Genomic DNA, 26684 nt, shown 5'->3' with positions numbered 1-26684 from the left:
CTCGTACCAAGCTTACTCATAAAAGCCTTCCATGCTACAACGCCACTGACACCGCGTAACAACCTAAACTAAACGACAAGTAAGCACAACACTTCTATACATCAGTGACCAATAAAGTCAACTATTTAATCGACATTCTATCCTGTCACCCATTATACAAGTACAACCAAAACACCAAGCCCCCTGTTCAATCTACCAGTTACTAATACTTACTGAACAATTACCCTAAACCAAACCCCGGCACATACACACAACACTTACAAGACTTTCAAAGTCATATTATCCTAACTCCACAAAAGAACAAAAGAAATTCTCAACCTCCCCTACACGAGTCATAGGCCCTGTTTGGTAAAGCTGTGGGAAAGTGATTATAACTTATAGCCTAACAGCTTATAGCTTATAACTATGAACATAAGCTGATTTTTGACTTATAAATTAAGCTTCTCCTCCCTACTTAAAAAATAAGTTGATTTTTGACTTACAAAAAGCTATAAGCTGTATTATTAAGCTGAACCAAACACATCAAAATAGCTTAAATTAAGCTAAAAGCTGAAATAAGCTGGAAATAAGCTCTACCAAACAGGGCCATAGAACACTACATTCCCAACTACCCTCTCAACCAACCTAGAGCACTACGTGAGCCAAAACATGGCCCATCTCCGAAGACAATCACCTCATCACCATCATTCCAAACCTCGACCAATAAACACTAAACCACTATGACCTATACATATGTCATGTGCCAACCATGGGTTACATACCCGACCAACCCTTCCAAAAATATCTCTTAGCTTTACCAGAATTTAGGTACATGTCGCTCACACCCAAACACAATAAATAAATTTTAGAACTTAGGAAACATCGAATACCACTACTCGAAATACAACACAAGGTGTTTAGAACACACGACCCACCAACATTAACAACCAATATTACAATAAGGGACTAACATCCCTTCACAAGAAACAACCAACCAGATACTACCAAGATCCGCTAACATTACCTACCATTAAGGTACAAGTCTACACCCAACGAAACCATACGCCCTTCTCAAAACACGAGTAATCCTAAGTCTCTCTGTACCAATTTACTAGGTCAATCCTAGGCTAGTCCACCGTGACAACCCGTCGCTGAAACACTAACTCAAAACCAATCACACCATCCATGATCTCCTAACACACCTCATGCCGTACCGAATTGCCCACAACAATGATAACTCTACCTGGTATTCAACCAATTGCCTCACCCAACTACAAAAAACAATCACACCTATTCCAACCAATCATACATCATCTACAATGAACAACTCATGACCTAAATGGCCTAACTAACTTCACTAACCCTGAGGGAAGTCAAACCAAAACACTACATCCCAACCAACCACACTCCACAACACAGGTTTCTAGGTTACCAACACCGAAGTTGGAACCTTACACCACCACTACCAACACATACAAGTTTAAACCTAACTCTTTCGTGTTCCAAAAATTCTGGCACCACCTACATCCCTTACACCTGACCAGCCAAGGTCATGATTAACTCCAAAACCGTACTAGTCCAAAGATTACCAATCAACACTAAACATACACGATACCACCCAAGTGAGCATCAGAACTCAACCCTTACATGCTATCACAAAGGACTCGAAAACACTACCATCTCTCAAAGGCGTACCAACCGCCACCAAGGCAACCAATGTTAACTCACAACCAATGCTAATACATAACCGATATAGCACACACTGAGGTGCCCACTCTGAGTTCACTAGTTTCTAGACGTCTCTATAAAAGAGAGAATACCCACAACCTAGGATACATAACACTGGTACCCTTTCCCAAAAATACTAACACAATCATATAACGATTATTCGAACAACCACATTGAGACTCCACTCAAATCAGACATCACCTACCACATAGCACATAACACATAATCGTGCTAAGTCTACAAAGATAGTTATCTGTTCCAGCGCTCGCTTAGATTTCCTATTAGAAACAACGTTGATCAAGCGCGTTTCCAACAAGACCTCCAACTTAGTCAACTAGACACCAAATAATATTTATGAGCCTCAACACCATACCCACAAAAAATGCAGTACATAAGCATGTTATCACTTAGCACACAACATGCAAATGTCCTCACCGAGCATGATAAACCCACTATGGCTAACCACTTCCCATGAGCCTAAGGTTTTCAAACCCGGTTAGCTTTGATACCAAGTTGTCACGCCCCAGATTTACACGGTCCAACTCACGTGAATAAACCACCCAACAATGAACAAAAGATAATAACTCTCATGCTACCGAATAAAATACAGCCACATGTTTATCCGATTTTATACATCCCTAGATGCAACATCTAAGTCGAATGGATGTTCTGTAACTAAAAAGATATACAGATGTTATAAATTAAATTGAACGCCCTAAGGCTTACATCATACACAAGGGTGTAACCCTTACAAGAATGGCACACAGCCAATAAATAACATAAATGGCCCTAGGCCTACAAATAACAGAACCACCCTACACGGTTCGAAACATAGCTTCACCTCTCAGTCTACATCTATACAAGTAAACTTGAAAAATATTTTCAGCTACTTAGGGTGAGCATAAAGCTCAGTAGATAATATTTCAAAAACTAAACATTCCCCACCAGCATAAATGATCATGATGCAATACATATATACAATATGCCCAAATGCATTTTCAAATCCATTTGATTTCTCAACAAAATCTTTTCTTTCCAATTACCAAAACCTTACGTGTAAACAAAATGTTTTTCGAGTTCAATTCATCTGTTTGATATAAAATCCATTTCCAAAAACCAATTCAGGTATCTCAATACCAACCAGCAAATACATTGCTAAATCAAATGCGAATACATTGCTAAACAACAACAAATACATTTCTAAAAACCTTTTTCCAAAACATCCTTTAAAGCCAAAATGATAATAAATAAAATGGGTAAATCTCAGGGCTAGTGTTCATATGAGTAACTATACAAGTCACAAGGCCATTTTTACCAGTGCTAACCAGAAGGCTCGACACCTACCGAGTAGGTTTAGGTCTTTCACCATGGACACCCAAGCCAACTTAATTCTTCTTTAACACCTCCTCATAGCATTTACCACTTTATTTACCTTTTTCCAATAGCACAACACGTGTGATTCAAAATATTATTTTCCAAAACAATGCAAATGTTCCAAAACATAATACAAGAATTTCCAAAACCTCTTTCTAAACATACGGTTTTAAATTCCAAAAATCTATTACATGCTCCATGGTATGAATGATTTCAAATTGCCTAATCCACATGCAATTTCTAACACACGGCAATGTTATTCTCCACCGATAGCCAAAACAGTTATCTCTAATGCAATAATTAATAGATAACAATACAAATATTTTTTTTAAAAGTAAAAACACCCATTTTCAAAATCCCACAACCATTTCCTTTCCATCTCTTTCCAACCAAACCATTTACCAAAATCAATCCAACTCCCAAAGCAATAACATTTAGGGTTTTTCTACAAAAAGGGGCTTTTCCACTTTTTAGAAATCCAAATGCAATTTCTATATCGAAAATAACCATAGTAGCATAACTATAGCCCAAAAAACTCCAAATTTCACAAAACTCGCAAGCTCAAAATAACATTTCAAAATCAACCAAATGACTACCAAATATAAATAACAAAATACGCCGCTACTGAACTCATATTGAGTTAAGGAAATAGACCCTACCTCTTGAAGTGAAGAGGACAACTCGAAAAAAAAACTCAAAGTCAATGAAACCACAAAAAAAAAACTCAAAGTCGATGAAACCACGAAACTCTTGGATCAAAAGAAAGCCCTTGATGAGATCTACAACTTTTCTCAAAGGACCAAGGTGAAAAGATGTCTCTAACCAAGTAGATCTAGATATCTATGTAAAAAAAGTCGAGTTTGTAAGAGAGAGAGAGATTCATGGTTTAAAGAGAGAAGATGGAGAGAGAGAGAGAGAGAAAGAGAGAATGAATGAGAAAAGTGTGTTTGGGTTTATTTATAGTGGTAGAATAATAGCCCTAAAGTCAAAGAAAAGAATAAGTCAAAACCCCCAAAAGTTGGGCCCAAAACCAAACCAAAATTTTTGAAAATAACTCACAGGGGTCGACCCTCAAGACAGTGATGTCGACCCTAAAGAAGAAAAGCTAAGACAATAATGTGTGCAGCAGACAAGGATCAATCCTAGGAACCTGTGGTGTCGACCCTATATTTCAGTAGCAAAACCCAAGACACAGCAGGAAACAAGGGTCAACAGCAGAACCCGTGGTGTCGACCCTATAAACCAGCAGAGACACCAAGAGTAAGGCAATGAGATGGTTTTGACCCCCAGGAAGACTAGTGTCGACACCAGAACAGAATTTCCAAGTTCCTAAAGAACTTTTCAATGAAAATAAGAGCAAGCAAACAATGCCAACAAGTCTAAATTGAATTGTACTCCTCCAAAACCAAGATATAACAACTCCAAAGACTCCCAAAATGAAAATAAAGGAATTAAATACACCCTCTAAAAGCTTAAAGGATACAAGTGTTGCATACACTTAAAACAAAGTGTAAATAAACAAGGGTAAAGATATTCCTATCTCAAAAGTTGTGAGTGTAAGATGAAGATCTACGAAATGAACTTTCGAAAAAGTAGGATGCAATCTGTCCAAAACGTAGCCTTTGACGAAAGAAACAACTTTAATCAAGGCTTAAAGATTGATTCTTGTCATTGCTAGATGAATTATGGGGTTATAAGCTAGGGTTTTGGGGGGGGGGGGAAAGGCTGTTAGAGAGAGAAAGAGCATGAAAAAATGAGTTGGAAATAGGTTTGGTTCGCATTTAAATTCTACTACCCCAAACAGACAGCTCGAGTGAACTTTCCATTGCTCAAGCAGTAAACGCATGGTCTCAGAAGTTTTCGCAGAGTTACAATGAAAATACTGAGAGCTTGAAATCTATGCTCAAGCGCTTTCCTTTGCTAGAGCGGTCTCACCTACAAACATACGAGATGCTGGTAGCTGCAAATCTACACTTGAGCGATCAAATGACTGCTCGAGCGGTCACCGAAATTCAGTTGTTACAAACACAATTGTAGTGTAATTGTCCCAAAATTTTATGATAAAAAATAAAAAGAAAAAGAGTTGGTAATAGTGAAAAGGTAATGCAATAAAATGTTCGATAATATACAATGGAAACATTAAACACGAACAAGTAATTAATAAATTCAGTCTTCAAAATATTCAGTCAAAATTCAATTCTAAGCGATTCCCCATTGGATGTTGCACCTATCCAACCACTAACATTGGCCACAAGCAATTTTGACTCCCCCTTGGCTAAAACAAAATACCAATGCATCCCTTACCGCATAATAACCTGTGCGTCGCTTACAGCATAACTACCAATGATACCCACGCACCAATGTTACATACCTAAGTGGTAAAATCATAGTCTGCCTCAAGGAAATGGGCTTCTAGGGATACTTTCCCTATGTAAGACCCTCATTGCCACCACTTTTCAATTCCATTAAGGAGCCAAAATACATTCCATGCCACGTCAGGGTTTCTAAGACACACTTGCGCAAAACTTCAACCAAAGGAAACACATTCCAACTTCGAAACAACATGCCCATCCAAATCTCATTATAGTACTAATACTTACAATTCACAATTATCTTCCCAATCCACATTACAAATGAAACAAATTCACTTATCTTATCAAATCATTACAAGTGATCTCAAACCCATTACCACCCCCATTAAGTTTCCATTTAATTAGTTTAGTAATATTTTCGGTTGTAACAATGCATGATCACCATAATGCCAACCAAAGCTAATCATGAGGTAACTATGTCATGGTAAAATAAATTCACAAAATAAGTATATATGATATCATGAAACTAAAACACACAAAAGATATAGCACAGAGATGATAATCCATAATTTTACTGATAATTTTAGATTCTTTCTTAAGAATTACTTGGACTATTAAAACACATCTTTTTAGACTTTATCAAAAATCACAGATGCTATACATATACCAAATAATGCTCTATTTAAACAGATTTCAATTTCATAATTATTTGCTATTTTAACAATTTCTAAAATAGTAGGGACAACTTATCGACTAAATAAGAATTCATGTTATAATCACCAATCTCGTGCATTATATAATTTCTATCTAACCAACATATAATATCACATGTATCATCACCTACATAATAGAGTAATAGAACAAAATAAGGTAGAACAAAAAGAGGAGAAATGAAGGGTTTAAGGGAGTTCTTACGATGATTAGGTTGTTAATGGTTTATTTTCCATCTTTGATTTATGATTCTGACAGTAATATATGTCTGTCCTAGCTCCATGATCAGCCTATTGAAATTTCACATCTATCGGACACAATCTTACCATTGATCTTGTATTTGATTATCTCATATTTATCAGTTGTCAATCCCTATTTTGGACTTGAAATTTGCAAAATCTGACCTTAAATATGGATTATACACGTCGTAAAGCCTTAGGGTAGTCATCCTTGAAATTATCAAACCTCCAAATTAACCTGAATGTACCGCAACACCATGAGCCAAGAAGCACTAGATAAAATCTAGTTCATCGCTTACCTCCTACCAACGTGCATGAATAGAGACCCCAAAAAAATCAAATTTTTAGCTTCAAATACAACTTCAAGCCCTTGTATCTCCTTCATCGTAACTATCTTGCCTCATTTTTATGTCGTTGTCCTCACGACCTAATTTTTATATCACCTCTCATACGCCTCGTTCTGGCTCTTTTGTTTGTTGTCGAAGCTCTAAAAGTTGAACAAAAATAGTATTCTTTTTCTCGTTTCTGACTTTTCTTCTAACCATCTTTCAGACTCCATAACTTTCTTGATTCTTGCTGTTGTACTCCATTCTTTTGCCAGTCTCTTCACTTTGCTTAGTACTTCATTCTACACTACCTCTCTTTCTCACTCCTTCATGAAAATGGAGGCTTTGGCATGCCGAAAGTAGCCCAAAAACTAACTTGGAAAATTCAAAACAACTACCTCTGTTGGTTCTTCTTCTTCCAACTTTCTGTTTCTTGTTTTTCTTCACGTATAGGAAGTTGCATAGGGCTGTTCTAAGTGGTAATCGAGTTAGATGGTGGTGATGGTCTGGTAAAAGCGACAGTGGCGGAGAAACTCATGGTTAATGGAGGTCGGTAGTGATGGCGCGAGTTAGTAGTGTTGAAAATGGAAGCTGGTTGTGGTGAAGATTGATGGAGGTAAGTTTGGTGATAAAGGGTGTCGGTGATGATGGATCTTATGGGTGGTGGTTTGGTGGTTCGAGTAGTTATGTCAAAGTTGATGAAGATGTATGTATATATGCAGATATATATATATATATATATATATATATATATATTTAGATAGATAGTTTGAGAGCTATGATGTTTGTTGCATCCCTCTTCTTTATTGATTGTATCTTTGTTCTTCATTAAAGTAATCAATAAAGTTTTCTTTTTCTAGTAAAAAAAATGGATTATTGATAAAGAGAGAGGAAAAAGGACATCCGAGAGAGAGAGAGAGAGAGAGAGAGAGAGAGAGAAAGAGCTTTGAGAGATGGAGAGAGAGACGTAAGGTTGATATGCGTATGTGGAGATATATATATGTATAAACATAGATAGATACATAGCTAGATAGAGAGAGGAGCAGAGAAGTAAGGGGAATTACAGAGAGAGATAGTGGAAGACGTACGAAGCAAGAAGACCTGGGCAATAAGCACATGGGTTTTGATACAGAAAATATTATGTTTCAATGTAATTTACACCGAAAAGATGTAGAGAAAAATATAATAAAAATATCATATGCTCAAAAAATAATTTCAGGTAATAATATAACGTTAAAAATATTTTTTTGAATAAATTTACAATATAAAAATATATGAGTTATTAAATTCAAAATAATGTAAATAATTATGCAAAAATTCTGAAATATATATTATTTTTATTATATAAAAATACGAGATTTTACAAATTATGTGTGATGAACAAATTTGGTTTCAATTAGTATGAATATTTTCTCCATTAAAACTCCGTTCCTACAAACAACACCATTTTTGTAGAGCGAGCTTGCCTTACACTTATGATAGAGAGATCTAGAATGGTGTGATTCATGTCTTCATTAATCTCTCAATCAGTCCATGTGAAGCAATTCGTCGTTTAGAGAGAGACTTGAACTCACACCCTCTCTTTGCAAGAATTTAAGTCTTGCTATAAGCACTTAGGTCTTGCATGCCGTTCCACCCCTAAGAATGGAATCCAAGACCTCCTCGTAGAAGAGACTTACTGGCCAAAGGGCTAGCTATTCAAGTTATATTCCCTTGGTTAAATGATTATTAATTATTTGTTAGTCTTTTGTGCTACATCATGTAGGTTATGGTGCAATATTTTGGAATGGTGGGGTATAGGTTGGGCTTCTCCTACAAACATTGAGAAGTTGATGGCTTGGTGGTTTAAGCAGGGGTACAGAGGTCTACAGAGTATAATTTGAAAGATTTTTCTTTTTTCCTTTTTCTTTTTTTCTTTTTTTTTTTTTTCTATGTTGGGCCTTATGGATAACAATAAGTGAAAGTGTTTTTAAATAATCTAAATTTTTTTGATCGAATTAATTGTGCAGGTTAAAATTACAATTGCATTTTTGGTTATACCAAACATATCTGATTTTGCTTGCACAATTTAAGGTTTCTATATGCAATTGATGGAGTTAGATCACTGAAACCAAAGAAGGCAATTCAAAAAGGAGTCACTCAACTACATTGTGATAGTTGAAGGATGATTGATAAGTATGTGTAAGGAGATTGCTTTGTTGGGGTGACCTTTGTAGTTGACATTTTGTCAACTGATATATGATATTGTTCTTGTTTTAAAGTTGCTGATTTTCTCTATAAACCCTTGAAAACGAACTATATTAACATTGTTGGGCAATAGTATATGTTATTACAAATTAACAAGTCCATTTGAGCTAATAGTAAAGAATACTTTATGCCATGTCCCGAACCCGCCCCTAGAAGTTTGGATCATAACCGACCAGTAATCATGAGATTACCTACGGCCTCAGACAAAATACAGACATAATTAATAATAAGGGGCCAAAAGCGGAAGTAGATTAACAAAAATTTTGTCCAATGAGCCGTGCATAAATAGCATAAACAGAAACTTCTTATGTAGTAATGACTCACATTCATGCAAACATAATAAGATTCCATATATCCAAGATCTTTCAAGCATCATTGTTATACAAACCAAAACATATACACAGGAACGGTCAAATATGACCAACAAAAGAAAGAAACAGAAAACCAAAATATCAAAGAAACAAAAGCCTTATGACAGGCTTCACAAGACTTGGGTTCCTTGACGGGTTCACTGATGCTGGGGCTGGACATCTCGCTGCTTATCTACATACATATAAAAACAGAGTAAGCTAACGCTCAGTGAATAACATCAAAGTAAAGGGATTATGTGAATGAGTTCTAGAAATTGACATAAGCATATATATATATATATATATATATACATATATCATGAGCAATACATAACAGAACAACCTCGGGTCCAACAGATAACAAAACGACCTTAGGTCCATCAGTTGTACAGAAATGCAATCGATCATATCATAACAGAACAACCTCGGGTCCAATCATTTACAATTATATAATGTTCTTTAACTCATTTAATTCTCTTAGGCTTTATTCTATCCCTTTAATTCATTTAGGATTTTAAATTCATGCCTAAGAATGCTCAGAAAGGAATGAGAATGCAGATTTGATCAGTATATGCCTTCCCAAAATTTGCTAAAATAGAGCACTTCGCTCGAGTTCAATTTTGGTCGCTCGAGCTGACCACTTGGTCTGCAAAAGTACTGGCTGGTTTGAATCTAGGATAGATGTTTGCTCGAGCCAAGGTGCAGAGTAAAAGGTGGTCGCTCAAGCCAACTGCAAATGCCTACAAAAATATTGGATGCATGCAATGTGCGCTCGAGTGACTGATTGTTTGCTTGAGCGGTGCGACAGAATTCTAGAATTTCCAGAATAGAATTGAGCTTCAAAAGCTTGCAATTCAAATACTAACTGTTGCACGACTTGTAAACCACTTCCCAAAGACTTAAAACTCTTCCAAAAGCTTGAATTCAAGACCAATTTGCAAAATCAGAGATGAAAACATTAAAAATTCTTCAAAATTAAGCCCAATTCTTCATGCAAGTTGATTTTAAATTTCAAACTATATTCCAAAGCTTCAAAAATATGCAATTCGCTTTCAAAACCTTGTAATTCATGCGTGCATGTACAATTCATCTTTCAAATTCAACATGGATGAGATAATTATGTTCAAAAATGGTAAAACTCAACCAAACTATGCATGCATGTACGAATTGCTTTGGAATTCAACAATCTTAGCTTAATTCTTGCACTCAATCACATAATTCTCTTTATTTCATATGTGAAAGAACTTAACTTCATCAATAGTTCAAAAGCTTACATTGAGCTCAAATTAGCAAATTCTTGAGTTGTACTTCACAATTCTTTAATCCTTATAGCAAAATTTTCAAATTCAAGCTCCTTTCTCTCTACAAATTGAGTTCTCTCTCTCTAAAGGTCTCTGTCTTAGATTTTTGAGTTCAATTTATGATTAAGGCTTCAAGTTCCTAATTGTAACATATTTATACTTGAGGATTAGATTAGGGTGTTAATCTAGGCTTAAGATTAACTAATTATACTTAGTTCTAATTAGTTTAATCTAATTAATTTAGACTTAATAAAATTTTAATCAAACTTTCTAACATGCTCTAAAATTTATGTTGATCACAATAAATTAACCAATTTTAGTTTCTAACACCAATATGGCCTTCAATTTTCAAATCATAACAGATTTTCCTACGATCAACAGATATAAAGTCCAAACCACATTAACAACATAATTATCATTCAAATTCACACTTAGCACATAAGCACATGCACAATTAAGGAATTAAAAGCATAATCCAGAACGGGGTTGTCGCAGTTTTCCGCCCTTTAAGAAGTTTGGTCCCTCCAAACTTATGTTACCTTGAGTCGAAAACAATTCGAGGTACCTTTACCTCATTTCATCTTCTTTCCCCCGAGTCGCTTACGTGCCATAGTGTTCCTTCGATTACACCTTCACCATAGGAATCGATTTGATCCTCAACTGCTTGACTTGCCGATCGATAATTTGAATTGGCTTTTCTTTATAGACCATATCATCATTGAAAGTTATTCGGTGGTGGTCGATAACTTGAAATAGATCTCGGAGATAGCCCCTCAACATTAACACATGAAACACATTGTGCATTTGTTCCATTTTTTAGGGGTAAAGCAACTCGGTATGCAACTAGATCAAGCCTTTCCTAAATCTAAAACGACCCAATGTATCGAGGTGATAATTTTCCTTTCTTGCCAAACCTCGATTGACCTTTCATCGGAATTACTCTTATAAACACATGGTCCCTATTTCATACTCAAGAGTCCTTTTTCTATGATCCGCATAGCTCTTTTGTCAGCTTTTAGCTATTTTGAGCCTTTGCTGAATGAGTTTAATCTTGTCAGTGGTTGTTTGCACAATTTCGGGTCCAAGCAAAACCCTATCCCCAACTTCAGTCCAACATATCGGAGACCTACATTTTCTACCATACAAAGCTTCATACGGTGCCATGCTAATGCTAGAGTGGAAACTATTGTTGCATGCAAATTTTGTCAGTGGTAAATAAATTTCCCAACTTCCCTAAAAGTCTAGGGCACATATCCGAAGCATATCCTCTAACGTATGAATAGTTCTTTCTGATTGCCTGTCAGTTTGTGGATAGAATGCGATACTAAATCTCAATTTCGTTCCCATCACTCTTTGAAGACTTTTCTAGAATCTAGACACAAATTTTGGGTCTCTATCTGAAACAATGAATGCTAGTACTTTATGTAATCGAATAATTTCATCAATGTAAATTGTGGCCAATCTATAAGCATCATAGATAGTTCTTACAAGTACAAAATGTGCAGATTTAGTCAACCTATCTACAATAATCTAGATAGAGTTCATATCTCTCGGTGTTCGAGGTAGACCAATAATGAAGTCCATGGTCACGTGCTCCCATTTCTATTCCAAAATAGGGAGAGGTTGAAGTAATCCCGCCAGCTTTTGATGTTCAACTTTGACTTGTTGACACTGAAGGCATTTAGACACATATTTTGCAATTTTCTTCTTCAGACTAGGCCTCAAATAACTTTGCTTTAGAACCCAAACATTTTGTTATTGCCCAGATGCATTGCAAATTTCAATTTGTGAGCTTCTTCTAAAGTTCTCTTCTTTAACTCAGGAATGTTCAAGACACACAATCTTCCTTGAAATCTCAACACTTTATTTCAACGTTGAACCCTGATTTCAAATTCGATTCAATTTCATCAATCATTTTCTCGAGAAACTCATCATCCCTTTGCCTTTGTTTAATCTCGTCAATGATTGCCAATTGGGCTAAAATAATGGCTATCAACCCGCCCTTATCATGTAATACCACTTTAATCTCGGATCTTTCTAAGCCTTACAATATCTCTCTTTGCTCAATCAGCAAACATGACAAATTTCCCATTGACTTTCTACTCAAAGCATCAGCTATAGTGTTGGTTTTACCTAGATGATACTGAATCTAAAGATCATATTCTTTAATTAACTCAAGCCATCTTCTCTGTCGCATATTCCGTTCTTTCTAAGTGAAAAAGTACTTTAGACTTTTGTGATTGGTATAGACTTCACATTTTGTTCTGTACAGATAGTGGCACCAAATCTTCAAGGCAAATACAACTGCGGGCAATTCTAGGTCATGAGTCGGATAGTTCTTTTCATGAGATTTTAGTTATTGAGACGCATAGGCTATCACTTTACCATTCTGCATCAAAACACAACCTAGACCTTGGTAAGAAACATTACTATAGATCACAAAATTTTCTGTACCTAAGAGCAATTTCAAAATCATTGTTGTAGTCAGTCTTGTTTTTAATTTTTGAAATGTAGATTCCTTTTCATCCATCCATTCAAACGGTTGTTCCTTTCGAGTAAGTTGGGTAAGTGGTACAGCTATTTTTGAAAAATCTTTCACAAATCTTCTGTAATACCTAGCCAATTCCATGAAGCTTCGGACTTCCAGCACATTCGTCGGTGTAGGCCAATTCACAACTGCTTCAATTTTTTACGAGTCTACCGAAATTCCATCTCTATTAATCACATGCCCTAGAAACACAACTTCATCTAGCTAAAATTCACACTTCTTCAGTTTAGGATATAATTTGTACTCCCTAAGTGTTTGCAAAGTGGTTCTTAAATGTTGTTCGTGTTCTTCTCTACTTCTCAAATAAATCAAGCTATCATCAATAAACACAACTACAAATTCATCAAGGTAAGATTTAAAAATTCAATTCATAAGGTCCATAAATGCTGCAGGTGCATTTGTAACTCCAAATGGCTTAAGCAGAAATTCGTAATGTCCATACCTTGTTCGAAATGCAATTTTCTCAATATCTTCGGCTTTCACCTTCAGTTGATGGTGCCCAGATCTGAAATTGATTTTTGAAAATACTTGGGAACCCTGCAGCTAGTCAAACAAGTCATCAATACAAGGTAGAGGATATTTGTTCTTGATCGTTACCTTATTCAACTCTTGGTAATCGATACACAAGCAGAGGTTCCATCTTTCTTCTTTACGAATAAAACGGGCGCATCCCAATGTGAAGTGCTTGGTCGGATAAAACCCTTATCAAACAAATCCTGCAGCTATTCTTTTAATTCCTTCATTTCTATGATTGACATTGTATATGGAGTCTTTGATCTCAATAGTAAACTCAATTTCCTTGTCAACTATTTCCCCTGGTAGTTCCTTTAGAATTACATCTAGAAATTCTCTAATAATAAGAATATCATCTAACACAATGTTCATAGATTGATCAATCAAAACACTACATAAATAACCCTGACATCCCTTCTTAAGTAGTTTACATGCTTTCATTACCGAAATCAAGTATGGCGGAGGCACTACACCATTACCCACAACCACAAATTCATTATGTCCTGGAGGTTTAAACAAAACCTATTTTGTTGCACAATCAATAGTAGCACAGTATTTAGACAACCAGTCTATCCCCAAAATCACATCAAAATGTCTAATATCAAGAGACAACAAATCTACAAATAACATGGCATTCCCAACACGTATTTCACAAGCACGGTATACAGATGAACACATAATAGATTTCCTAGATGGAGCAGATACACACAACAGATATGGCAATGATTCCATAGATTTATCCAGTCTACATGTAAATGCAGTAAATACAAAGGAATCCGTTGAACCCGAATCAAATAACACATAAATATCTTGGTTACAAATAGAGAGGGTACCTGAGACAACAGCTCCAGTTTTTTGTGTATCACTTGAGACGAGTGCAAAAACTCTCCCTTGCGTCAGTGTATCTCTTATAGCAACAAGCCTTGCAGTGTTTCCTGGCATTGGGATAGACCCAGTTGAACTAGCAACTGGCCTTCCACCCTTTTGTTCATTTTGGGGACAATCTCTAACCATATATCCGGTCTTACCACATCAGAACACATGCCGCAGAAGTGTGATAACAAATTCCCTGGTATTTCTTGCCACATACATTATAGGTTGGTACGGAATCTCTTGTTGAATTGGAGGTATTGGATGCTCCTCAATTTTGCTTCTTTGATGACGATGATCCTTTATTCAAATAAGAACCATTCCTCTTTCCTCTCCATTCAAATGGTTGGTTATGAGATACCAGATTCGCCTCAGACATTAAAGCTCGATCAAGAACATCAACGTATTTTGGCAGTTTCAAGACATTTACTTTTTCTAAAATGGCATTCTACAGTCTACCCTCAAACTTTCTCACCTTTTTATAATTAGTGTCGACTATGTGCAGCGCAAACTTGGCCAACTTCGTGAACTTTGGCTCATACTTGGCCACTGTTATATAACCTTGCTTGAGTTCCTCAAACTCAGACACCTTCCGATCATGGACACACTACAGGAAATATTTTTCATAAAATATTTCAAGGAATCGTGCCCAGTCAATCCTTTTATTATCCTCTCAGATTAGCATCCACCATTTTTTGGCTTTATCCTCTAGAATGAATACAGCCAACAGTTCGGTCAATCTGATAGTCTTGCATCGGCGGTACTGCCATTAGCAAAGGTGGGGGTTGTTATTGCTGTTGTTGTCTCAATACTTAAGACATATCATGGATCATTCTTTCCATTCTGTCCAGTCGAGCCGTAGTCGACTCTTCTATCTCATCAGCCCTTATTCTCATCATTATCTATATAAACTTTCATTATAATAGACACAAAAAATTACACATATACATATATAGGCGCAACAGTTCATGTTCTAAATATTCTCATGTTCTCAATGCACACAGACAGATTCTTATTAGATGAATGCACCTTAAGTCTTTTCTAGACACATTATTTCTTATTTGGGTAAATGTGTGAGTTATTAACTCGTGCTCTAATACCACTCTGTCATGACCCAAACCCACCCTAGAGGTTTGGATCATAACCAGCCAGTAATCATGAGATTACCTACGACCTCAGACAGAATACAAACATAATTAATAATAAGGGGCCAGAAGTGGAAGCAGATTAACAAAAATTTTGTCCAATATGCTGTGCATAATGGCATAAACAGAAACTTCTCATATATTAAAAACTCATACTCATGTAAACATAATAAGATTCTATATATCCAAGATCTTTCAAGCATCATTGTTATACAAACCAGAACTTATTCACAGGAATGGTCGAATATGACGCACAAAAGAAAGAAATAGAAAACCAAAATATCAAAGAAACAATACACTCGCTCGTGAGGCGCTCATGACAGACTTCACAAAACTTAGGTTCCTTTACGGGTTCACTAAGGCTAGGACTAGACATCCCGTTGCTCGCCTATATACATATAAATACAGAGTGAGCTAATGCCTAGTGAATAACATCATAGTAAAGGGCTTATGCGAATGAGTTCTTGTAATTGACATAAGAATTTATATATATCATGAGCAATACATAACAGAACGACCTCGGGGTCCAACAGATAGTAGAATGACCATTGTCCATCAGTTGTACATAATGGAATTAGTCAAATCATAATAGAACAACCTCGGGTCCAATCATTTACAGCTGTATAATGACCATTCAGTCAACTCGTAACAGATGGTCAGACTTATTAGATGTTCAAAACGCCCTTGGGTCCATCTTACTAAATATACGGAACGACCTTGGGTCCAATTCATATATACAGAACGATCATAGGTCCATCATACACATTCATGTCACATCAATCACGTTTACAGATATCAAAATGATCAAACTGATAGAAACTCATTCAGTTTTGTAAATTCACAGTTTCAAAAAAATTACCACAGTAGGATAGATGGAAAATAGAGTTATTAAGAAAATATCTTTACTAAGATATTACTCAGAGTGATTTCATTGTTGATTCGTCCTTGCGAATGATCTTGCACAATTCATCAACATACACATATTGAATCACATTGTTTAATCGGATTGTTCTTTAACTCATTTAATTTTCTTAGGCGTCATTTTATCCCTCTAATTCATTTAGGATGTTCAATTCATGCCTAAGAATGCTAAAAAAGAAATGAGAATGCACATTTGATCAGTATAAATCTTTCCAAAATTTGCTGAAATAGAGCACTTTCCTCGAGGTCAACTTTGGTCGCTTGAGCGGACCACTTGGTCTACAAAAGTACTGGATGGTCCAAATCTACACTCGATGTTTGCTCGAGCCAAGGTGCAGAGTAAAAGGTAGTCACTCGAGTGATCACCCCGTCGCTCCAGCCAACTGCAAATGCTTGCAAAAATACTGGATGCATGCAATGTGAGCTCGAGCAACAGATTGTTTGCTCGATCGGTGCGACAGAATTATGAAATTTCCACAATAGAGTTGAGCTTCAAAGCTTGCAATTTAAATACAAACTCTTGCATGGCTTGTAAACCACTTCTCAAAGACTTAAAACTCTTCCAAAAACATGAATTCAGGACCAATTTGTAAAATCAAAGCTCAATACTTCAAGAATATTTCAAAATGAAACCCAATTCTTCATGCATGTTGATTTTAAATTTCAAACTCTATTCCAAAGCTTCAAAAATATGCAATTCACTTTCAAAACCTTGTAATTCATGCATGCATGTACAATTCATCTTTCAAATTCAACACGGATGAGATAATTATGTTCAAAAATGGTAAAACTCAACCAAACTATACATGCATGTATGAATTGCTTTTAAATTCAACAATCTTAGCCTAATTCTTGCACTCAATCACATAAATTTCTTTATTTCGTATGTGAAAGAACTTAACTTCATGAATTAGGGTTCAAAAGCTTACCTAGGGTCTTTAATTGAGCTCAAATTAGCAAATTCTTGAGTTGTACTTCACAATTCTTCAATCCTCTTAGCAAATTCTTCAAATTCAAGCTCCTGTCTCTCTTTATAAATTGAGTTCTCTCTCTCTACAGCTCTCTATCTTAGAATTTTTTAGTTCAATTTATGATTAAGGCTTCAAGCTCCTAATTTGTAACATATTTATACTTGAGGATTAGATTAGGGTGTTAATCTAGGCTTAAGATTAACTAATTACACTTACTTCTAATTAGTTTAATCTAATTAATTTAGACTTAATCAAATGTTGATCACAATAAATTAACCAATTTCTTTTTCTAACGCCGTTAAGGCCTTCAATTTTCAAATCAAAATAGAAATCATGACAAATGTTTTTACGATCAACAGATATAAAGTCAAAACCACATTAATAACATAATTATCACTCAAATTCACACTTAGTACATAAGCACATACACAATTGAGGAATTAAAAGCATAATGCATAACGAGTTTGTCACACTTTAAGACTCACAACATCACTTACACTTAAATGAGTACTTGTCACTAGACAATAAATGTAACCAAGTGCCTTCAAAGGAAATGGAGGATTGGCCCCATGAACAGAGTCATTGAATGGATTGCCTCAGCTAGGGATTCTCTGTTCTGAAAGTACTTATCTTTTACTGATAATGTATCAACCATATAATGCGATAGAAATTTCCAAATACTATAATCTTAAGGTATGGTCATACGACTGTAGTGCATTAAGATAAGACAACAAAGATTCTGAGGATAGAAGGTTGATTGCGTCCATCTTCACTACTGTATTTTAGGCCATGACGTCTTTGATGGTAAGTGAAAGGAACTCTTGATCTCGTTCTAGGACAGCCATGTCCTCTGGAAGCAAGGTAACCCATGCTTCAATTCCATCCCCACAACTTGTACTCATCAAAATCACCACATTCTTGAATGGCATGGTTGTGGTGGAGACCCAAACAGGCCTACCCCAACCATAGTCTGCCTCATAGACTGGAAATCTGCACCAACTGCTAAAACTACAAAACTCAGTCTCTCCCGTGGAGAATTTTTCTCCTGTGCTCTTAAGAAAATCCAAGTAACGATCTCCATCTATTAGCATTTTTATATAGTCACTATCAATTTTCTTTATCGCTGTCCTCAGCTCGCTAATCAAGTCAAGATAGCCATTCTCAGCTTCCGACGATAATAGCCCCACTGCGACCCGCCAAAGGTTTCCAATGGAGCTTTGTGGATGAGGTGGGCTCATCCTAGGTCTCAAGTTCACTGCATGATTTATGGCACACATCTTTGCAGGTTCCATAATGTTTCTATTAAATTTAGCCGCCTCCGTAATATGCTTCCATATATAGGCTGAGACAACTTCTACCCTAGTTGGGTCCTTCACTTGTGATCCAAAGGCTGTAGAGGCAACTCCTTTGAGTGTAGTTAGTGCTCTCTTGTCAAACACAAACCTGTTGCAAATTTTAATAAAAATAAAATGGTAAATTACACTAATTTTTTTGAAATTTGAAGAAACTAACAATTTTAGTATAATTATAAAGATATCCCATAAATTTACCTTCCTTAAGATTTGGAGAAAATACAACTATCTCTATAATTTTAGCATAATCACATCGACCTACTTTAAATCTTAAATTCGCATAACAAATTTGTTAATGTCATTAAAGATAAGTTAATGAACATTCACAAATGTCATTCAAATATGTAATTAAATGATTATCATACGTTTTATTTATTTAAAACATAGTTAAATTGTTTTATTTGCTTTATTTATTTATTTCATACAACAAAAATGAAAGTAAAGAGAATGAGAACGAGGGTGAATCCAAAGGAACCAACATAAGGGCCGAAGAGAAGGTGAAGAGGCATGTCTAATTATGCCAAAATTAAAGAGTTAGTTTTTATGTTTTCAAACTTTAGGAGATCAATATATTTTTATCCAAATAAAAATGTGGTTTAATCATTATTCAGGTAATTTTTTATAGTTCCCATAATCTACACTTTTGACTAAATTAAGTCCCACAATTTATTTGTAATCTAATACGGTGTTTCTATTTGCACCCCAAAAAATTGGTTAGATATTATAATACTTTGGACACCTCATTCTAAAATTTAAAATTTATTTTATTATTTTGCTCACCCCAAATAATACTCATTATATCCTTAGAACCCTAGAAAATATATTATAAACATACTAAGTACACCCCCATGAAGTTAGAAAGTTTAAAAGTATGAAAACACATAGTCGAATATATATATATATATATATATTCAGATATACTCAATATTGAATAAAATTATGGGAGATTTACCAATAAATCCCAAAATTTGAACTTATGAACCAATTGGTCCCATTTTTATTCTATTAAACCGTTTAGTCCCATCTTTCTCCTATCACACACAGATACACACATACATTGTAAGGGGCAGACAGACACACACACACAGATACACACACACATATACACACACACAGACATATACACACACCCAGACAGACACACACACACAGATACACACACACAGACATATACACACACACATACAGATACACACACAGATACACACACACACAGATATACACAGATAGACACACACACACAGATACACACACACAGATACACATAGACAGACACACACACACACATACAGATACACACACAGATACACACACAGATACACACATACATTGCGAGGGACAGACACACATACACACAATAGCTAATCGATGCGACGCCGTTGCTGACCGATCAGATCTTCCTGAGCCGCCGGTTCGTGCGCCGCCCGCCGAGCCTCCGCGGCAGTCGGAGAATGATGCGCGAGACAGAGTTGAGGGTAAGAGAGGCGGCGGCGGAGCAGATCGAAGCGAGGCAGAGCGATTGGGCGTACTCGAAGCCGATCGTGATTCTGGTTCTGTTGTGGAACTTCGCGTTCGTGTTCGTTGTTTTGTCGGTGTTGGTGGTGAGTCGGAAGGAGTCTCCGACGAAGCCTGTTCGTTGTTTTGTCGGTGTTGGTGGTGAGTCGGAAGGAGTCTCCGACGAAGCCTTTGAGGCTTTGGATTGTTGGATACAGTGTGTGCTTCACATGGTTAATAAAAAAAAAATAAAAAAGGACCAAATATGGAAAATAGGATCAACAAGTAACAAACTTCCCCACTGATAGGACTTACCCGAACAAAAGAATAAAGTTGGGACTAATTGGTTTAAGAGTTTATGAAATAGGATTTATTGGTAAATTTTCCTAAAATTAAATCAATTGGGAAATAAGTTTATGAACATATATAATTTTCTTGGAGATATAATACCGGATAGTTCCTTTTATTCGAAATTAAAACATGGAGAAATTAGAAAATTAAATATTTGGAAACACAGAGCCAAACATAGATAATTTGTTCGGATAGTAAATACTGAATAATGCAAAATAATTCAAAAACACAGTGTCGAATATATGAAATCTCTTCAGAAATAAGTTTCCGAATAAATGTAATTTGTCCGGTACTGAATTTCTGTACAAATTTAGTAAACCTGTTGACCAAAAACAATGAAGATGAACAGAAGACCTACATTCTCTATACAAAGAAGAACAAGAAGAACAAGCTTGGAAATGTCTTTTCATTGTTTATTGTTGACTTAAATACGAAATAGAATGCACGAATGATGGATTCAAGAAAAATAGGATTCAGTATAAAGATGTGAAGTGAATAGAGTGAAAAGAAAAGAGAAAAGAAAGAAGGGGAGATTGAGACTGATTATGAGATGAGACCTATCAAACAAGACCAATATTGAACATTAAATTTTATAAAAATAAAACATTATTTTTTTAGCTATACGAAACTAATAATTTCTCGGTTTGCGAAACTATCCAATAAAGCTAATAAATTTCTCAGCCTTTTTCTAGTGTCATAACTAATAATATTCTTAATTTTAAATCTGAAAATGAAATACATATATATCTTAGTTTCGCACAGAAATGTTCCTTATATTGTTTCATCAACTAAGAAATATTTTAGTTTTCTTTGTTCCGTAATTGAATTTTTTTTTATTTGTTTATATGTGAAAGAGACACTTTATTTGTTTAAAATTTTAATTTATGGTTAAAAATTAAGAAAATATTAAATTCACTTATTTTTCAATTTTTTAAACGAAGAAATTTTTTCAAACTGAAACTTTTTTCAAATATTAAGAATCATGTATTTTAAATAAATTTCATAGTTGCAATCTAATTTTTTTTTTAATTTTTGGATGAAATTTATAGTTTTAGTGTAACTTTATCATTTTAAGTATGATTTTTATTCAATTTTATGTGGAATTTTTTCTTAATTAACTCAACGAACTCCATATATTTTATAAGAAAAAATTAGACCAAGTAAATATTGTTAGTTAAGTAAGGTAAGAAAGCTTACTATTAAAAATGATTTAAATTGTAAATTTATAATAAAAATTATTTTTATATAATTTTATATTTAATATTAGCCTTATTTGATAGATTTCATTGTGTTGATTCTAGGAATATAAATTTTATCAAAAATAAATATATATTGTAAAAATTATGATGTTTTCAAGTTTTAAAAATCAAAATAATGTCACATCACCATACTCTTTTATAAATAATTACAAAAGATGAACCATCATTATTTGAAGGGTAATTTTATTTATTAAAAATTAATGAGACTTTTTCTTTCAAAAAGAAAAATTAATAAAACTTGAAGGAGTAAAAAATCTTATTTAAAATTTAGTGAAATATAAATTCACAAAATAAAACTTATGGGTATAATATAGAAAAATTATCTCTGCAGTACAAGTTCAATTACTTCTTGATAATTTTGACATTTAATACTTCGTGCAGAACATTTTATGATAAAAAGTGAAAGTGTTTGTAATAGTGAAAATGACATTGACATCTAATTGGGCCCTTTTCAATTCTATCCTTGTAATAGTAAAGTTATTTGACAACAGTATTTTATTGTAGTCATGTCTGATGATGATAGATTTATGACTTCCTTTTTTGTTTTGTTTTTTTAAATCATATCTCCCTTTATATTTAGAATTTGAATGTGAAACTATCATCACTAAAAATTAGACTTTCAATATAGGCACAAAATTTGTTTAAAACTGAGTTTGGAGGAAAGAAATATACCTATTTGAAATTAACTAAAAAGGACACATTTTTACTTAATTTCTTAGTAGTTAATGTTCCATTGTCTCACTATAAAAATAAATAAATAAATAAAAAATTATGCCGTGATATATTTTTTTATATAAAATGGTTTTGCTCTTTTTTTTTTTTTTTTGATTTCCGTGGTTTGATTAACACTTTTTTTTTTAAAATAAAATTATTAATAAAGTACCAATTATAAAGTAATTTTTTTATATAAATAAATATAAAATAATATTTGTGCATAATAATATAATAATGACATTTTGATAATTATAAATTTTAATAATAAAAATTTTAATTTTTAATGAATAAGATATAAATATGACGCATTATTATATGAGGATATATTCCTTAAGCACTACCCGCAAATAATAGAGTCTACCTCTCTACCGAGTGCCATTCCTTCAGTCACACCTCAACTAATTCAATACATGCATCATGATGGCTGTTAGTGGTAACGCAAGTTGATGAGTTGGCCTCCTTTGAGAATAGATTTTTTTAGTAATTTTTTGACTTTTTAATGAAATATAATGTAAAAAAAAAGTTAATTTATTTGAGATAATTTTTTAATTTTTTATGAAAAGATGTGCAAAAAGCACAGAGAAAAAGGAATCTTTGACTTTTTTGTATAGGTTGTTGGCTTTTTGATTTTTTTAATGATATTTAACTTCTTGACTAGAAAAGCTGCTTCTCGTTTTGAAACAGGTTAATTTAGTAACTTTTTGCTATTTGGCTAAAATATGAATTAGGGCCTCATTTGGGAACGTGCTATTTTAGTAACTTTTTGACTTTTTGGCTAAAATTTGAGGTAAAAAACACTAGTATGTTTGGGATGGCTTTTTGACTTTTTATGAAAAGATGTGCAAAAAGTAAAGAGAAAAGTGAATTTTTGACTTTTTGGTATAAGTTGTTGGCTTTTTTATTTTTTTAATAACTTTTTGACCTTTAGGCTAAAACAACTATTTGCTAAACGAGGCCTAAAAAAAACTAGTATGTTTGGGATGACTTTTTGACTTTTTACGAAAAGATGTCCAAAAAGTGGAAAGAAAAGAGAATTTTTGACTTTTTTATATGAGTTGTTGGTTTTTTGATTTTTTTAATGACTTTTTGATTTTTTGAGTAAAAAAACCACTTACCAAACAAGGCCTTAGTCTTGGTTTGGGAAGAGTGAGTTTGTTTGATTTTTTTTTTTTTAATTTATTTCGTTTTGTTAATTTAGTTGGTTTGAAAAATAATAATAATAATAACAATAAAAGTTTTTTTTTTTTTTTTTGGGATGTGATATTTTTTATTATTAACTAAATTAGTATATTTTATCCTTTTATACTTATTTACTCATTTTAGTTTTTGCCAAACTTTAGTTGAGTATTCAATTCACTATGTTCAAGTTAACTTTAAGCTAGATGTGCTCAACACTAGTTGATTAAGTAAAATTCTATCAAAAATGATAGATACTATAAATGAATTATTAAATATTTTGTATGTGAGTATTTGACAGAATATTTGATAATTCACTCATTTTAGTTTTTGCGAAACTTTAGTTGAGTATTCAATTCACTCTAATCAAGTTAACTTTAAGCTTAGATGTGCTTACCACTAGTTAATTAAGTAGATTTCTATAAAAAAAAATAATAGATACTCTAAATAAATTATCAAATATGCATTATGTGAGTATTTAATAAAATATTTGATAATTCAATTAGAGTTTCTAGTATTGCTCGATTGATCAGTTAGATTTACATGAGAATAAAAATAAAAGTAGAAAAGAATCAATGTGAAGCAATATTTAAAGGAAATAAGTTGTGCTATCCCAGTCTTATTTGATTTTTGCTAACAAAGAGAGTTTTAGTTAAAATATAAAAAAAAAAAATTACTATAAATTATCAAATAATTCTATTTACTTTTATATAATCAATATTTACTTTTATAAATTATCAAATCATTCTACTAAAAAATTACTTTAGAAAGTTAATTATCAAATGAACCTAAGTACTAAGTAATATATATATATATATATATATATATATATATATATATATATATATATATATCAATGTGTTTGGCAAGTGGGTTTGCAGGCTTTTTTGGCTATTTTAGTCACAAAAAATAAAATAGGCTATTTTAGCCATAATAAACAAAACATCACATCCAACCCATAATCATTACATTCTTCTCTCACAAAAAAACTCAAAAAAGTCAAAAAGCCAAAAAGCCCTTCCCAAACCAAGCTTTTATGCCCAGGTTAAAATAACCAAAAAAGCCAAAAAGCCAACCCACTTTCCAAAACAAGCCTATATATAACCAACTAGGCTACGCCTAGTTGGCCACCATGCCAAAGGTGAGGAGATTTTATCCCATTGGTGCTAGAACAACTAACAATTAACATTTACCGATAAAAAAAAAAAAAAAAAGTAATATATATATATTTCTTACTTCTGTCAATCTTTTTACATATTTATTTGTTATGTTAGTTGATCTATCAGTTTGGTTTGGTGTGTAAATAAAATAAGAATATACCTTCTTGTGAGGATGTTTTGGTGGGTGATGCCAGTAGCAGGAGCAAAGCCAGACAAGTGATCTTTGGGTGGGAAATAAGATGCCAAATCAAAACTTGGTACATGGTCATCAGCAGCAGCAGCCCCACGAGACTTAGCAGCCCATGCATTGATGAACGTCACCAACGACGACCCATCCGCAATCGTGTGTGCAATACACACCGCTATGGCCATCCCACCACAATCAAACATGTTTATTTGTACGCCCAGGAGTACTTCTCTCCCTCCCATTATACCAAAATCATATGGCTCAAATGGAAGGAACTGTTTCAGATCTTCTGCCTTTGGCTGCTCGATGACTCGCCAAAACTGAGCATCATGGACCCGAGCTTCCACGTACTCGGCTCCGGCATCGTTGCAGTCGATGGAAACGTTGTTTTTGTTGATCCTTCCTGCCAGAGGGTAGAAAACTGTTAAGGTTTCTGATAAAGATTGTTTTAGCAACTTGGATTTTTCAGTAGTATCCTCATGGTGGTGGGTTGACTTGGTGGTTGGTTCGTAGAAGAAAAGCATAGGGACATAGACTGGTGGTACAATTTGGTCTAGGAATGAAAGCTTGTGGTTTATGAGGTGATGTGGAGTTGGAGATGATGGTTTGATCATCTCCTTGGAAATTACTTCTACTTTCAGTGCCATCTTGCTTTTTCTTGGATACAACCTCACCTCCTAAACAAACTACAACTCAATACAATTGGAAAAATATGATCTGTCTTCCAAGTATGGGGGTCATATATATATACACAAGTGAAATAAATTACAAGTTTCTTAAACCAAAATATAAATAATGTAAGTTGACTTCATTTCATTTATAATAATAAAAGATTTTCATTTCAAATTTAATGGCTATGAAATAAAATTTCAAATTTATAATTAATTTAAATTTAAAAACAAATCATTACACTCATTATTGGATGTTATAATGGAACATCTGCATTATAAATATGTAATAAAGAGGATCACAATCCCACATCTTAATTACAAAATTTAAACCATCAATTTAAAAAAAAAAAAAACCATGTCAAGACACATAAAAAAATAATAAAAAAATAAACAAACAGATTAAATAGGAAAATTATGATACACACGTCACCATCTTAATACTTTTCTGGATAGGATATAGCATTATTGATATTTTTTGCCTGAGTTATGAACTTCAAATAATTTATCAATTTTTTTACCAAACTTTTTATGTGTGTGAAAACTACACATATATGTATTTGTATGAGTCCTACACCTATATGAGAGATTTGGTAAAAACATTCCAAGTTCACCACAGATAAAATTGAAATGTTCCTCGCTTAGGGAGATTTGTGAAAATATCCGCTAATTATTTGTCGGTGTTTAGAAATTTAAGAACAATATCCCCTTTTTGAATATAATCTCTTAAAAAGTGGTGTCAAATTTCAATATGTTTTAATCGTGAGTGTTGAATTGGATTTTTGCTT

The 26684-nt window shown here is 33.9% G+C and overlaps 1 protein-coding gene across 1 annotated transcript; it reads right to left on the bottom strand.

The window, feature by feature from the left end:
• Nucleotides 1–17897: 17897 nt before the first annotated feature.
• On the bottom strand, nt 17898–26221 carry LOC114266018 (stemmadenine O-acetyltransferase). The gene is made up of 2 exons (XM_028206902.2): nt 25202–26221; nt 17898–18978 (listed from the first exon to the last, which is right to left on the bottom strand). The coding sequence occupies exons 1-2, from the start codon at nt 25873–25875 to the stop codon at nt 18318–18320; spliced, it is 1335 nt and encodes a 444-aa protein (XP_028062703.2). The 5' UTR covers nt 25876–26221; the 3' UTR covers nt 17898–18317.
• Between the last annotated feature and the right edge of the window lie 463 nt (nt 26222–26684).

The sequence above is a fragment of the Camellia sinensis genome, chromosome 15, assembly GCF_055761805.1.
Source record: "Camellia sinensis isolate YWXY chromosome 15, ASM5576180v1, whole genome shotgun sequence".
Taxonomy (NCBI): Eukaryota; Viridiplantae; Streptophyta; class Magnoliopsida; order Ericales; family Theaceae; genus Camellia; species Camellia sinensis.
Note: the sequence above shows the minus strand (reverse complement) of the source record. Positions and strands in the feature narration are given on the sequence as shown.

Excerpts from the sequence above, each read along its gene's own strand:
- LOC114266018 (XM_028206902.2), bottom strand. The coding sequence starts at position 25,875 with ATGGCACTGAAAGTAGAAGTAATTTCCAAGGAGATGATCAAACCATCA. Across the intron at positions 18,979-25,201 it reads CAAAACATCCTCACAAGAAG|GTTTGTGTTTGACAAGAGAG; the intron begins GTATATTCTTAT and ends AATTTGCAACAG.